The sequence below is a fragment of the Leopardus geoffroyi genome, chromosome A2 (assembly GCF_018350155.1).
Source record: "Leopardus geoffroyi isolate Oge1 chromosome A2, O.geoffroyi_Oge1_pat1.0, whole genome shotgun sequence".
Classification (NCBI taxonomy): domain Eukaryota; kingdom Metazoa; phylum Chordata; class Mammalia; order Carnivora; family Felidae; genus Leopardus; species Leopardus geoffroyi.
The window spans coordinates 54,526,529-54,543,645 of NC_059331.1; the positions used below are offsets into that span (position 1 = coordinate 54,526,529).

General features: G+C 38.1%; 1 protein-coding gene across 8 annotated transcripts in view; it reads right to left on the reverse strand.

Moving 5' to 3' along the window:
- Positions 1–17,117, reverse strand: part of TMCC1 (transmembrane and coiled-coil domain family 1) — a 242,260-nt gene that overhangs the window by 105,010 nt on the left and 120,133 nt on the right. The window contains exon 1 of one of the 8 annotated variants that reach the window (XM_045493900.1): positions 12,370–12,750. The exons of the other annotated variants lie outside the window; for them this stretch is intronic. Coding sequence (XP_045349856.1) covers positions 12,370–12,408 — 39 coding nt within the window. The 5' untranslated portion in view covers positions 12,409–12,750. Of the gene's footprint in view, positions 1–12,369; positions 12,751–17,117 lie in introns of those variants that run through there. 8 annotated transcript variants of the gene reach the window in all.

Consider the following 17,117-nt stretch of genomic DNA (forward strand, 5'->3'; position numbering starts at 1 on the left):
ATAAACAACCATCAAACAATCATTGGGTCCTTAACAATCTTAAATTCTTTCTCTTTCTCCAGGTTGCATTCTCATCACCTGTATTCACCATTTCACTAAAAATTCTCTTTCCAATACATTATCGTATTTAAAAAAATTTTTTTTTTCAACGTTTATTTATTTTTGGGACAGAGAGAGACAGAGCATGAACGGGGGAGGGGCAGAGAGAGAGGGAGACACAGAATCGGAAACAGGCTCCAGGCTCTGAGCCATCAGCCCAGAGCCCGACGCGGGGCTCGAACTCACGGACCGCGAGATCGTGACCTGGCTGAAGTCGGACGCTTAACCGACTGCGCCACCCAGGCGCCCCACATTATCGTATTTTAAAGAGGTAAAAGGTATCACTTGTGGTACATTTTTGGTAGGGGGGAGAGGGAATCAGGGAACCTTCTCCCCTCTAACCACCCCCCCCCCAGCTTTGAAATAGAATAAACATATTATGGCACATTTAACTTCCATAGTAGTTGGTTCTTTAATATCAAGGTAAATATCCTCAAATAGTGGTGGTTATGTAATTAAGTTATAAAACGAACATACTCAAAGTCTTCATGCTCAAAGATTTACCTCTCTGAATTCCTTTTAGACCTTAGAAGATCAAGCAGCCTCAAGAACAGGAAATATCATGAAGTCATATCTTTCCAAGTAAAATGCCAGTCATATCAACAATCTATATTTTCAACCAAAACAGAATAATGTGCAGTAAGGTAGGGCTCTTTCTGAAAAAAGAAGGTTTGATCACTTAATAGTTTCAGGAGATCTAAGGACTATTTCTGGCCCCAATGATGATATATCTTACAAGTCAATTACTTTATCTCCCCAACCAGCAATAAGAAGATAATACCACTTTGGTACTTTTATCCCTTGACTGTCATGCCAGAATAGTTTATTCAATATTTCTAGAACCAAAAAAACTTTGGTCTGAGTTCACTGCCTCCTTCAATTGCATTTCATTTCAATCCCCTTTTTCACTGCCAGCTTTTTCAAAGAAGCTGCCCACACTCACTAATTCCATTTCTCCATCCCATATTCTACTTTCTTATCACTCTGTTATCTAGCTTCCATTATGTTCTAGTGAAATTTCTCAGTAAGATTTTGTTTTGCCAGCATAATGGGAAAAGCACTGAAAGGGTCAGCAAAGAAGTTGGATTCAAGCCCTCAATTTGACATTTATAAGCTCTGTATATTTAAACATTTCATTTCACATCACTCACTGAGCATCACTTTCCTCATTTGTAAAATGAATGGATTAGATGAAAATCTCTAGAGTCTCTACCTCTACTATATCTACAGTTGTATGATTAAGTTCAGTCAATCTTCACTTTAATTTCTCTTTGGCATTTGACACTCAACATCACCTTCATTCCTTTAGTATCTGCTCAAAAGCCTTCCACTTGTGACTTTGTTACCTGTAAACTAACATCACAATCATGACCACTATCTAACCCCCAATTCTCTATTTCCAAATGCAAAACTTCACTTAGCTATTCAGTCTTCACCAAAGACATAATATACACAAACTCAAACTTACACCCAAACCAACAAAGTAACATCAGCTTGACCCAAATCTTCTATTTTCTTAACAATTAAATTCCTCATTACCCAGGGTCTTGGCTTAAAATCTGTCTTCCTTCTTCCATCTCAGTTTCAATGAATTCTGTTCATCTTTCTTCTAAATAATGGACATTCTCCCTTTTTAAATTTCATCATTCATGCCTGATTAAAAGGCTACTACTGGGGCGCCTGGGTGGCACAGTCGGTTAAGCGTCCGACTTCAGCCAGGTCACGATCTCGCGGTCCGGGAGTTCGAGCCCCGCGTCGGGCTCTGGGCTGATGGCTCAGAGCCTGGAGCCTGTTTCCGATTCTGTGTCTCCCTCTCTCTCTGCCCCTCCCCTGTTCATGCTCTGTCTCTCTCTGTCCCAAAAATAAATAAACGTTGAAAAAAAAAAATTAAAAAAAAAAAAAAAGGCTACTACTACCTGTTCTCTCAATCCTGGTCTGTTCACTCTCCATACTATCCAGTTTTCTTTTGCACTGTTCAACATGGTAACCACTTACTACAGGTGGTTATTTAAATCAAGAATTATATTAAATTTAAAATTCAGCTCCTCAGTCACACTAGATGCAGTTCCAGTGCTCAATAGCCACATGTGACTAGTGACTATTATACTGGACAGCACAGATATATTCTCATTCACACACAAAGTTCTATTGGAAGGAGCTATTATCTTAGACAAAATTTCTTAGCACACTATTTTACATCATAGGTTTCCTTCTACCTTAAGAACATGGGCTAGAGGGGCAGCTTTATAGGTACAAGGAAAAGCAAATGCAAAGGAATGGAGGCAGAACTGTGGTACATTTGAAAAGTAGCAAAGGGGTGCATGGGTGGTTCAGTCGGTTAAGCATCTGACTTTGGCTCAGGTCACAATCTCACGGTTCGTGGGTTCGAGCCCCGCGTTGGGCTCTGTGCTGACAGCTCAGAGCCTGGAGCCTGCTTTGGATTCTGTCTCCCTCTCTTTCTCTGCCCCTCCCCAGCGCACACTCTGTCTCTCTCTCTCAAAAATAAATAAACATTAAAAAAAAAAGCAAAAAAGTAGCGGAGCTAGAGTGATATGTATACGGGAAATTAGTAGTAAGAAATGAAGTAGATGTTAATCTTTATATACAACCTACTATCTCCACTTACTAAGTTCCAAGGTCTAAGTTAGAATATACACAGAATGTACATTATATGCTCTAAAATTTCTTAAAGTCCTAATGGTTGGGGGTTATTGAATATGATGATCAATAACGTCATTTCATAAGACTCAAAATTCAAATAATCATTCACCACTAGCTGCTGAGTAGAATGGATCAGATTTCCAACCATGTCCAAAGAGAATTTGTTGAGATCAAACTTTGTGGCTAGTTTCCTAAGTCTCAACACACATACATACTCTACATCAAAGAAAGAATGGGCAGTTATATTCAGGTGTTGTTTGTATCATTTCATTGTATATCTTCAAATGATTAAAAAACAGGGAAAAATATTAGACAAGTACATTAAGAGCTTGCAGTTAAAATTCCACACAATAAGCAATAATATTAAATGACCCACATATATCATCTCAAGGATAGTTTTCTAGATTTGCCTCTCTGTTCACTCCACAGAAGTTAAGCCATTTACGCTAGCAATCGCATTACCCTGGTTTAATTTCTCCAGAAGAAATATAAACTAAATCTTAGATTTTGAAAGGATGTTCATATTAGAATTCCCTTAAAGCTGATACTGTATTGAAGTTTCCAGTAAAGACAAAGTGATAAGCTTCTTTTGATAAAACAAATGGAAATTTAATGGAAATATCCTGTGTTACCACAAGGCAAGTTCCATTTGCACAGTCTTCTTTTTAACTGATGCATTTTGCAATGGGATTCTGTTACAGGTCTGTGTATAGAGCAAAAGTTAAGTTCTAACTAACCCCAGGGTGTCCAAAAGAGCAAATTTTCCTTTTAATTTTCTCATGTAAGCCAAAATGATTAAGAACAAATCTGAATATTTCATATTATTTTTACATGCATCTTGTAAATACATATAACAAAATGTGTTTCCTATCTTTATACAGCATTCCCAAAATATGCTTTCAGAATAGTATGATTAAATTAGCCCAAAGAGGTTCATTTAAAGAATTCTTAAAGGGTTAGGGATTCTATACTACAAACTTATGTGTTACACAGGGAGGTTATCTTCAATTTGCATGGATGGTTAGGAGAAAGCACCAAGCCTAGAAGAATACCATCTTTTAACCATTAACCTTTAAGTTAACTATTAGCAATCGTTTTCACTGAAAAATAATGAGCTTGAAATTCATGTCTACATTTTGAACTTTTAACATATTTGACTAGAGCTATTATTTAAGAAAGTTATGTATGTGACAAATAGTTTTAAAAAGCGAGTCTACCTCCTACTCCCAACCCAAGTGTTCCCAGGCAATCACTGTTATCTATCCAAAAGACATACAAAATTATGTACATACAAAAAGGGAGGTGGGTACGTGTGTGTGTATTTTAAGTCACAGTTTTAAGGAACAGTCACTTCTTTTCAAAAATACTTATGGAATGGGGTGCCTGCCTGGCTCGGTCAGGGGAGCATGTAACTCTTGATCCCAGGCCCATGAGCTTGAGCACCACGGTGGATACAGAGATACCTTAAACATAAATAATATAGCTTGAAATCTGGAATTGTGAAGTGTCTATTTTTACTTTTCTTTTTCAGGATCACTTTGGCTATTCAAGGACTTTTGTGGTTCCACACAAATTTTAGGACTGCGTGTTCTAGCTCTGGGAAAAATGCCGGTAGTATTTTCATAGGGATTGTATAAAATGTGTAGATTGCTTTAGATACTATAGACATTTTAACAATGTTTGTTCTTCTAACCCACGAGCATGGAATTCTTTTTCCATTTCCTTGTGTACTCTTCAATGTCCTTCATAAGTGTTTTATAGTTTTCACAGGACAGATCATTTACCTCTTTAGTTATATGTCTCTTATTGCTCTTGGTGCGACTGCAAATGGGATCGATTCCTTGATTTCTTTTTCTGCTGCTCATTACTGGTGTAAAGAAACGCCAACAGCAATGTTTATAGCAACATTATCAACAATAACCAAACTATGGAGAGAGCCCAAATGTCCATTGACTGATGAATGGATAAAGAAGATGTGGGGGGTGTGTGTGCACGCCTGCGTGCGTGCTGGAATATTACTCAGCTATCAAAAAGAATGAGATCTTGGGGCGCCTGGGTGGCTCAGTCAGTTGAGCATCCAACTTCCGCTCAGGTCATGATCTCACAGCTTGTGAGTTCAAGCCCCGTGTTGGGCTCTGTGCTGATAGCTCAGAGCCTGGAGCCTGCTTCCTATTCTGCATCTCCCTCTCTCTCTGCCCCTAACCCACTCACATTCTGTCTCTCAAAAATAAATAAACATTTAAAAAAAAAAAAAAAAAAAAGAACGAGATCTTGACATTTACAATAACATGGATGGAGCTAGAATGTATTGTGCTAAACAAAGTAAGTCAATCAGAGAAAGACAAATACCATGATTTCACTCATATGTATAATTTAAGACACAAAACAGATGAACATATGGAGGAAGAGAGAAAAGAGGGAAACCAACCACAAGAGACTCTTAATGATAGAGAACAAACTATGAGCTGATGGAGGGAGGTGGTTGGGTGATGGGCTAGATGGGTGGTGAGTACTAAGGAGGGCACTTGTTGTGATGAGCTCTGGATGTTGTATGTAAGTGATGAATCACTGAATTCTACTCCTGAAAACAGTACTGTACTGTATGTTAACTAAAATTTAACTTAAAATAAATAATAAAACTTAAAAAATACTTATGGAATGACAGAATAATGAAAATACCATCACCTTAAATTCTTAAATTAATACAGTACTTTACAGTTTTCAAAGCACTTTCAAGTATATCAGCTCATTGATCTTCAAAACTAGGAACTCTTGGTAAACATTTCTACCTCAAAGAATCACCTAACTGAGTCATTTACTATATCCATCTTTCTCAGGAAAATAAAACTCAAATCAACACCAAATGATAGTTGTTGTATACTTAAAAAACAAAAAAAGTTGAGGCATCTGGGTGGCTCAGCCGGTTAAGCATACGACTCTTGGTTTCGGCTCAGGCCATGATTTTATGGTTTCATTGAGTTTGAGTCCCGCATCTGGCTCTGTCCTGACAGTGCAAAGCCTGCTTGGGATTCTCTCTCTCCCTCTCCCTCTCCCTCTCTCTCTCTCTCTCTCTCTCTCTCTCTCTCCCTGCCCCTCCCCTGCTCACGCTGCCTCTGTCTCTCTCAAAAACAAATAAACTTAACAAAATATATTTTTAAAAAAAAGCAACGCACTTGCAAGGAGATTAACTCTCTTCTGTCAGTAGCATATTCCACTGTCCCACATCCACAGCCTATTATTTACCATAGTTTTTAAAATTTAAAGAGTTGCCATACATATATTTCTAAATTAGTTTCTCTGTTTTAGCTGATTATTGCCAATATATTTGAATAGGAGAGCCATTCTCTATACCTTACCTATTCCCACTGCAACCACAATATACAGAATTGATCTCACTAAAGATCTCACTTTACTAACAGAAAAGCAGTATCAGTCTTCCTAGTTTGGTTATGTAATGCATCAGAATGATCCTTCAATGCTGATGACACCACTACTTGATTTAAGTCTCCTAAAAGTGGGTTAATAATTCACAGGAAAATATAGCATTTAATTGCTGGCTAATAAAAAATACCAACATTGTATTTCCCAGTATGAAACCAGTTTGAAGTAACAGAGATAAAATTAAATAAAAATGGCCTAAAAAAAAAAAAAAAAAAAAAAAAAGAGAGATGTTGTGCACATTTCCATGACTTAAAAACATCCATCCAGTACAGACTCCCTTGCCTATGTGTTTGGGGTTTCAAACTGCATATAGTACCACACTGTACTCATATAGTACTTAACATTAAAAGGGTTCTTTTAAAAGATACTTTTTTAAAAAACTGGATAAAATCTGTATAAAATTTACCACTTTAGCCTTCAAAATAGTTTTTAAATGTTTGAGAGAGAATGCACACAGGCACACAAGTGGGGAAAGGCCAGAGAAAGAGGGGGACACAGAATCTGAAGCAGGCTCCAAGCTGTCAGTGCAGAGCCTGACATGGGGCTCGAACCCGCAAACCATGAGATTATGACCTAAACTGAAGTTGGACACTCAACCAACTGAGCCACCCAGGAGCCCCAGCCTTTAAAATACTTTTAAAAGACCCTAATTAAGATGGAAATGAAAGATCGTTCTTCCTTTTGATAAGAATACATTCACAGAAAAATTATGTTGAGTCATATATATTATCATCAAGTCCTAAACCCAAAAGAAATCAGATAGAAATTCAAAAGAAACTACTTTTGCAAAAAGAATGTTTTTATTAAGAATTCAAATTAGCATCAATACCTCCTGAAATCTTAGGTTTCTTACGTGGATACAAAACTGATATCAAGTAGTAGAACACTACCAAATGTAGGAAAGAATAACAATTTTAGACAATAATATTTTCAAGTGCTCTGCAAGTCTGGATTAAATAATTTCAACAAATCTATGGGAGAACAGGAGGAAAAAACCCATATTAATCTCTTCACAGGCCAAACCAAGATATAACGGTATGATTTTTTTATCTTCTAAGTTTTTCACCATATAAGAAATTTTAATATAGAAAGAGAAAGCACTCAAACCAAGTAGGAAAATAAATGTGGTATGAATTGAAAAAAGAATCAAGTCATCATTAATTTGTTGTTATTTTAATTATCTTTGACATGGAAAGTACATCCTGTGTTGCTATACCTGTCCTAAAGAACTTAAGCCTCCCATAAAAATGTGAAAATAAATGTGAACCCCAAACTGAGATAACTATTTACATCCATATCTAGAAACGTAAAGCCCAAGTTATTATCTTAGAACAAAGTGTATAGCATTTATCTTTCATTTTAGAAGGGTCAGGAAACATATGTTCATATTTTCTTACGTATGCATAAACAAATAGGGGAAGGATAAATAAGAAACTGGTTGCCTAGGGTGGCAGGGATGTAAACCAGCTGAAAAGACACAGTTGGAAGCAATATTTCACAGGTAAGTTTTAATTTTTGAACTTATGAAAATCATTACCATTCAAAAGTAAAATAAAAGGGGAGCCCGGATAACTCCGTCAGTTGAAGCATCCGACTCCGGCTCAGGCCATGATCTTGTTCGTGAGTTCAAGCCCTGTGTCAGGCTTTGTGATGACAGCTCAGAGCCTGGAGCCTGCTTCAGGTTGTCTCCCCTCTCTCTATGCCCCTCCCCCACTTGCACTCTGTCTCGCTCTCAAAAATAAGTGAACATTAAAAACTTTTTTTAAAAAAGTAAAATAAAAGGGTGTAAGATTTCACTAGAATAGTCTATCTTAAAACCATTTTTCAAAGCCTCCTCAGCTTTTATCATACCTTCTAAAAAACTGAAGCTTCTGGAAAAAAATAATTTTCTATTACCGATTTAGCACAGAGGCTGATACGGGGCTTGAACTCACTAGCTACAAGGTCATGATCTGAGCCAAGATCAAGAGTCTGATGCTTAACACACTGTGCCATCCAGCTGCCCATCTATTACTGATTTAAAAGACTGGAGAGCGGTGGTTAGAGCCAGAGTGACTTAAGACCTTCTGATTGTATAACTCATCATATTTCATCTCTTAAACATTATTATAGAAACTCAGGAGTAACTTTTTCTTCTTAATAGAAGTTTTTTAAAAGGCAGTACAGTCTAAAGGTTCACATAAATGCATGCAGTTGAGCCACAAACTATATATAATATGGCTTTATTAAATCAACTATCTTGTTCAAATCAATGTTTTTCTAGCCAAAGGAAAAAACGTCAATTGCAGGAAACACTTACCAAGTTTGATAAATTTAAATCCCATCAGATACTAATTTCAACTGCAGGGGAAAGAGCTGCTCTAAGGAAGTTACCCAAGTTACTAACCATACTGTTTTCTATCACCATGTATAAACATAGGGAGAAACATCAGTGACCACGACAGTAGACTGACTAAAACACCAGAAGTTTAGGGAGATAGTTGGTAAGTAGATACAGAATCGGTTTGGAATTAGACCTAAATTTGAACCTGACTCCACCTCCTGCTGATCTGGGCAAATGCTTTAGCTTCTCCAAACCGATTTCTTTAATGACAAAATGAAGTTGATACCACCTAACTTGAAGTTTCATTAGGAGAATTACATGGTTAAGTCCACATTGGCAGGTTCCAGACTATTTTGACTAGCTCATGTAGAGGACTTAGGGCAAAAAGAAAAAGCTTTCCTTAGAGAATATTTTTGAAGTCACATGTGAGAAAACTATGCAGAAAGAAAATAATCTAGGGTGCCTGGATGGCTCAGTTAAAGCATCCAAACTTCTGATTTCAGCTCAGGTCACGATCTCATGGTTTGTGAGTTTGAGCCCCGAGTAGGGCTCTGGGCTGACAGTGCTGATGGAGCCTGCTTGGGATTCTGTCTGTCTGTCTCTGTCTCTCCGCCCCTCCCCTAATCTTGTTCTCTCAAAATAAACTCAAAAAAATTATTAAAAAAAAAAAAGAAAAGAGTCTAAAGGGTAAAGAAAAAACTTTTCTGGGAGTCAGGTAACTGGGATCTAGTCAAAAAGAGTAAGAGAGCATCCTTTTTAAAAATGAAGATTTTTCCTTCATCTATATCTTAGTTTACTTCCTCCTTTTACAAATTCAGATGTGAACATCCATTAGCCTAGAGGAATCATCTAGGGAAAATATCCAGTGTAAGTAAATATGGCTATCAAACTTAATAAAAAGAATCTAAATAGGTTTAAAATCACTGCAAATATTTATAAGTACTTTTTTTCAAAAATTTTCCAACAGAATTTATAGATGATCACATGAGTACTTCTTTTTGTTAAAATAGGAAATTGCTTTTTAAAATATGAGATCATCTTAAGACAACTGTATACCTGTGGAAGATTATTTCTTATTGGCAAAAATACTCATTACTAAAGTTGGAATCATATGAAATTGCCATTATTCAACTGTTTCTGACCTACAACAACCTAATTTCACTTTCAGTGTTCAATGTGCGCCAAAAATACCATACACTGGGTTAAGACAGGTCCTGTGATCGCAGGTAACATGGGTTTAACTGAAAAGACAGAACAGAGGTACAGTGCATTCACTGCAATTAAAAAAAAAAAAAAAAAAAAAAGAACACTACGGGGCGCCTGGGTGGCGCAGTCGGTTAAGCGTCCGACTTCAGCCAGGTCACGATCTCGCGGTCCGTGAGTTCGAGCCCCGCGTCGGGCTCTGGGCTGATGGCTCAGAGCCTGGAGCCTGTTTCCGATTCTGTGTCTCCCTCTCTCTCTGCCCCTCCCCCGTTCATGCTCTGTCTCTCTCTGTCCCCAAAATAAATAAACGTTGAAAAAAAAAGAACACTATTGGGGCGCCTGGGTGGCTTGGTCGGTTAAGCGTCCGACTTCGGCTCAGGTCATGATCTGACGCGTGAGTTCAAAGCCCCGCGTCCGGCTCTGTGCTGACAGCTCAGAGCCTGGAGCCTGTTTCGGATTCTGTGTCTCCCTCTCTCTCTGCCCCTCCCCTGTTCATGCTCTGTCTCTCTCTGTCTCAAAAATAAATAAACGTTTAAAAAAAAAAAAAAAAAGAACACTATTGACCTAACTATTAATTTCTCTTTCGTATATCAGCACCCATGTAGACTGAAACGATTAAGAATATTATTTTTCGGGGCGCCTGGGTGGCGCAGTCGGTTAAGCGTCCGACTTCAGCCAGGTCACGATCTCGCGGTCCGGGAGTTCGAGCCCCGCGTCAGGCTCTGGGCTGATGGCTCAGAGCCTGGAGCCTGTTTCCGATTCTGTGTCTCCCTCTCTCTCTGCCTCTCCCCCGTTCATGCTCTGTCTCTCTCTGTCCCAAAAATAAATAATAAAACGGAAAAAAAAAAAAAAATTAAAAAAAAAAAGAATATTATTTTTCATATTCATTATTGAACATATACTATATATTAAAGGCATGTGATAGAAAACAAATTTCCTTAGATTTGATCCTACTCATTTAGTGTAGGGCCTAAAAACCACCTTAAAGTGGAGGAGAGGGGTGTTAAAAAAAAAAAAAAAAGAAAAGGAATTGAAAGAGGTAGTTACCTCTCTGAATGTTTTTTATATAATGTGCCTTTTATTTCTTCATGTTACAGAGAAGATGTGCTCCTAATTCTACCCAAAAAGTGTCTTTTCTATAAATCACAGCCAGGCCTAAAGCATATATTATATAGTACAGTGTGAGAAGAGTACGGTTCAAAAAGTAATTGGGAGAGAAATATTAGTAGCAAAATACCTAGAATGAATTTATTTTCTAATTAGAAAATTATCACCTGGCTCTGAACTATTTCAGACACTCTTGTGCAGAAAAATCACTGTCCTGAGAACCTACACATCTGTTTTTTAAATGTAGTACAAAATTTGGAAATATATAAACTAAAGGTTGTTCAAAGAGAAACAAAAAGTGATTCTTTTTATTGTTTACAAGAAACCTGGAGGCTTCTTGGCCCACTACCCCCAACACACATACCTAGAAACCTAGAATTAGGGGAAGAGAAGCAAGGGAAATGTATTTTACTACTCATAAAAAGTCCCTCGTTAGGCTTGGCGATCCAAGAAAAGAGATGAAATTTGACATGCGGATGGACCCAAGAGCCTTGCTCATTTTTGCCTGAATGCACACATTCTACACTGAGGTCACCTGTGAGGAACTGAAAGGTTTTCCCTTAAGATAATAACACATTTCAGGATTTAACAATTCTAACAACCAAGAAAGTGAAGAATGTCTACTGATTTACTGTTTGTTTAAGCTTCTGTCTGCAGGGAATGATCTGGGACACAATCCAACCACCAAGTGCTACATTTTAAAAACAGACTCAAGAACAGAATGATTTTTTAAATAAAGCTCAACTCTCAGCACACCTCTTTCCAAACTAGATTCTGCACTAGCTAAACAGAGAACTCCATGACTGACTGGTCAAGAGAGGGTTGACCACGGCCAGGGCTGATTCAGAAAATCGGCAGTCCCTCTTCCAAGAGAGCTTTGCCTGTTGTTGTTGTTGTTTTTTAAGTTTGTTTTCCTTAGGTTAATAGAACTTTTCCCTCAAAACGGCACAAATGAAACCTGGTTTTCAAGCAGAACTCTGTAAAATTTTGATTTGTGAGCCCACTGGTTACTGCTTTTCACACACTCCTTCATTAAGTATGTGGGTTTCTTAACTGCTCATTTTAGTATTTTCACACAGGTCTTGGCTTCCTGCACTATTTTATGGAAGTTGTCCTCGTTTTATACTAAATTTTGTACAACCGGACGGATTCCACAGACCAATAAGGCTTTCTCATCTTGGTCAACAAGCTGCTAGATTAATTGCTAATTAAAGATGCACTTTTTTTATCCACTATTCTCTTTCACGCACACCCTCCTGGAAACTGTACCTCAGAAGCAAACTGTAACTTCCTCCAAATTCAGGGAGGACAGCTCTGGTTTTAGGAGAACAAAATCTGGAGTTGCCAGCGCAGTCAGCCTGAAACCTTTGTGTCTGTCAGAGGAAAGAACAAAAGGCAGCGCTTCCTCCCCCTGCCCCTCCTTAGCTCTGGAGGAAGGCAGGCTTGACAGAACAGTTCTAGAGAAAAAGGAAACCACGCCGAACCTAGGGAGAGTTTCCCCTAAACAAACACACAAAGCTACCCAAGCTACCCACCTTGGATAGCTGCCTCCTGAGGCTAAAGCGTTGAACCATGGTCACCCTGAGTAATCTTCAGACAAAGCAATCCACGAAGGGAAGGGTTTGTTTTTTTTAAATAACAGCTTCCTGGAAAACTCGGTGGCGAAACATTCTGAAGACTGTCACAGAAGTCCAAAGATTTTCCCTGGGAGTCTTAGCAAACTTGGAACCACTTCATTGTTCCATCGGGAGATACCGCAAAGCCTACGTCGGAGAGGGCGGGCGGTCGGCGGCAGGGAGGGGCGGAATCCTGGAGCTGCTTCGCCCAGTGCCAAGCTCGGCGAGCACACTTCCTGTGAGTCAGCCGTGAGGGGTCCAGACACAAGGACCACCCCTTCGCTTCCCACCAAATCCTTAGCCCGGGATGCCGCTGCGGTGCCACCTGAGACTCCGGCGGGGGCGGGGACGGCAAAGGTGGGGGGGGGGGGGGCGTGCGGACCTGAGGTTCTGGTCTGTGTGGCGGGGAGGAGTGGCGCGCCGGGGTTAGGAAGCATCTGCCTCAAGCAGAAACCTGGCAACTGCAACAATTCCCCCCCACCGTCCAGCCCTCCCGGCGGAGGAGGTCCCCCGCAAAGAGCGACACCCCCTTCTCAACCTCCACCTCAGGTAATCTGCTGGGTGAACCAGTGGGATGAAAGGAGGTGGCAAAAAGCCCCGGACTCCGACTCCGCAGCGCTGCCCCGGAGACTCCTCCCAGCTGGGCTCGGCAGCTGTCCGGCTTTGTCTAAGGTAATTGGCCGAGCCTTTCCTCTTATTCACGGGGAGGAGTCCCGCCTCGGGAAGGAATGTCAGGTGCAGAAAGGCATACTTCGTGGGTGACTTCAACTTCATTACAGAGTGACTTCAACTTCCTTACGAGCAAAACAAACGAAGGCTGCCTCCTGAGGTAACTGCATTCTCCCATAAGAACAATGTAATTTTTTTAAAATCTACACACATAACAAAACGAACAGCTCAGAGTGAATAAATGTAGGTAGAGGTATGAAAATGGCAATCCTGAGGGCAGATGCAAAGATAAAAAATATTTTGCTATCGTTCGCCAGTCTCTTCCTATTTGATTCTGCTTCCAGATAATCAACGTAAGGATAGATTCATTTCAGTGAAAATTTCTGCTCCTCTCTGAATTATTACTCTTGAATGATTTTAAAAATGGACCAGAACAGAACTTGTTGGCATATATTAATTTTCCCTGCTCCAGTGATTCTCAATTCCCTGTAAACGGCATAACACCTTATGCTACATGTAGCCTTTGTTGGAATGAACCTACTATGTGCAGTCCCTGGGTTAGGCATTTCAACTCTTCAGATAAGTAAAGCAGGAATATTCTAAAGCCTCAGTATTATCATGAGGAAACCATATAGTGTTACTACCTTTTTTTCCCCCTTTGGGCAAGAAAAGTAAAAAATGAATTTGAAAAGCCAGATCTTAATACAATGGTTATTCACAACTATGCCCTTGTCATAGACTACCAGTTTCCAAATATCACCAAATATAATGTACAATTTTTAAAACTTCACTTCAAATATCACATACATATTTCATAATACCTTAGAAGAGTAGAAAAGATGTACCAGAGTCAAACAAGTAACAGGATGCCACAACTCCAAAAAAGTCACGGTAACCAAAATATATACATAAAAATTATATTCCAAAAACCTTAAATGGAAAAGGGTTGAACATATTTAAACTTTTTCTGAAATTCCAAAGCTAGGAAAACTTTGTGACTGAAAGCAAAGACTCCTTTATATGTAATGCTCAGAGTATACAATGTAACCTAATATTTAAACTGACTGAAATTTAAGTACAAGTGGAAAGTAGGCTGATAGAAAACCTGAGTTCTGTGTGGTTTTTTGTTTTGTGTGTTTTTAAATGGTGTGAGTACCAGTACCTCCATTTTTTTCCCCCTATACAAAATGAAACTGAGTACTCAAAAAACTCCTGGGAATGCAGGAAGACCTAATGAGATACTGGGGTGGAAATAATGAAGTTCCTTACAGAAAGACAAACTGTCTCAAAGATAAACATGAGGTGTTTCTGATATAATCAACTAGAATCCCAGATAATTGCTAGACTGCAAAGAATTGCAAGATTCTTTCTAACCCGCACCTCCAAGGGGAGGTGGAAAGGGGAAAAGTAATTAGAGAAAACTGTCAAAAGTCTACGCATCCAGGTACACAAAAAATATCAATCATGAATTGAACAGGATATAAATCCTCAAAGTTCCCAGATACACATAAAAAGACTTAACAGACTAAAAGAATGGTGTCTTCATTCGACGAGGAACTTATTTTTTGCCCAATAAAATAAAGATAAACCTCTAATTAATTGCTCAAATGCAACAAGACCTGTTAAAAAACATTTGAGTGTATGAATGCAATCCAGTCCTTAATAAAACAACAAAAAACTGAAAAGATCTTCAATAAACATAACTGGGGGAAAATCTCTGCATATGATCTATTTTGAGGTGTCTGGCAGCATTTTAGATGAAAATAGAAGACCAACATCAAAGATTATGAAAGAAGAGCTAGAAAGACAAAATGTATGACCTAGAGAAAAAGCAACAGCTCTGCAATAATTCTCTTATTACTCCAAGACCTGAATAAACAATGTAATTTTCAGTAAGCTGTGACTGAAAATCCCCATCTCCTATACTCTATGTGGAAACACACAGGAACTGTCCATGGGGTTCTTAATCAATCTTTTTCTGGATCACACACTTTTTGTGGATCTCTTCAAAGCTATGAACTCAGTCACTGGAATGACATACATGAAATTCATGAATGAACAGACACAGTGTTTTTGACACAATTCCAAATGATCCATGGATTCCCCTAAAGCTTGTCCACACATCCATTTTAAGAACTCTTGTTTCCATCATCACTAAAAATGAGATGAACATCAATCACTAAGCAATCCTGTCTTCTACTTTCCACCATAGGTAAGAGTTCTAAGTAGGTTTCAGAAACAGAAAAAAAGTCTGCCTTTGACATGTTGGCCCCAGCTCCCATTCATTACATTTTCCATATGTGTTTGTCAAATAATAATAATCTACTTCCAAAGCCACAAACAGTCTTTATGAAATGGTATTTTATTTTCGTTTTTAGCATCTTCATAGAAAAACCAAGAAAAATATTTTATTCTCCTTGTTTTATGTATCATATATAACCCCACAATTATCTTACTACTACACTTCAACCTGCTGTGTATGTATAAACCTACCTACATATGCTTGTTTTTACCAAACTAGGACTATACTGTTTTCTGATTTGCTTTATCACTAAAAAAAAAATCCAAAACAATCAGCAACCAAAAACATACAAAATACCTTGGATGAATACTTATAAAACTTAAATAATCATCCCAATTTAGTTGGTTTCCATATTCAAAACACTTGCCCCTCCTTTTGCAACTTCATTCTTAAAATTCTAAACCCATTTTTTAAATAAATTGATATTAAAGTTGTATACTACTGAATTCCATGTAATACAAACTACACTTTTGCAGAGAAGTAAACTAAAGTTCAAAGAGGTTTTCAAATTTGACCCTAAAATCAGAGTTGGTATTTGAGTCAGAACTAGAACCCCAATACAAATTTCATTGTGTTGCTTTTTTCCATTACATCATGCTTCCTCCTTTTTTTAATAAACTAAAACGCACTAAAAACGAACACTACTTAATATATTCATACGGTACACTTTTTTAGGAAACCGAATAATTATTCTATTTAAAAAATGTGAACCTTTATACTTTAAGTTAAATGAGTTTCTCTAAAGCCTGGCACAACTTAATATGCTTACAGTTTCTTTCCCTATCTCCTTAGTGTCCATTCTTATAATAGTGTTATATAAAATAAGTTATATTGTTCAAACATTGTGCGCTTTAACCAGCGTCCTGTAATAACCCAGTAGAAGTAACAGTGCCAGCTACCAGTCAATAAAACTAAGCCTAAATTTAAGAGGTGAAATTTCAATATGCAACACCATGTCATTTCAGAAAGCCCCCTTTCATTCATGCACTAAACCAGTTATGACACCCTTTACTTTTATGGAGGTCTTAGTAAGCAAACAGAAAACCTAAACAATTGTCATAAACATGGCAAGTGCTATAATAGCAAGAACAGTAATGACACAGGGAAGGAGTAATGAACCTTTATGGGACAAGAAAAGTCTTAAATCTGGAGTCTTTAAGGTTGGAGAGGAATTTTGCCAACAGACAAAAAAGGAGAAGGGCATCCCATGCAGAAAAACAAAACAAAACAAAAAAACTCCACAAGTTAACACAGAGGTGTGATTAAAGTGGTTAGTAAAACTTAGTTTTTCGCATTAACAAGGCAACATGTTAGCCTAGAGCTTTCAGAATATTTTTTTTGTTTGCTTGGTCTAAAGTGTAGACTGTAACAAAATTAAGTTATTCCTCCTTTCTAAATTTCATGTTGGGGTTTACCATTTTTTCTATAAACTGCCCAAATGGGAATAGCCCATCATTAACAAATAATAATGTGATAGGTTCACTCTTTATGTAAAGTTTTGACTCTTAGTTACTGTCTGCATTTAAGGCAAGGAGGAAGGAAATCTACTTCCAAAAAATTTAGTAAATCATGCTGCCAGTTTTGGACACACTGTGGTAATTCAACCCCCTTAAATGATACAAGATTTGTATCTTGCAAAAATTAATTTCACTTGGCAATCCCACACTAGATAACAATACAGATACCACATTTCATC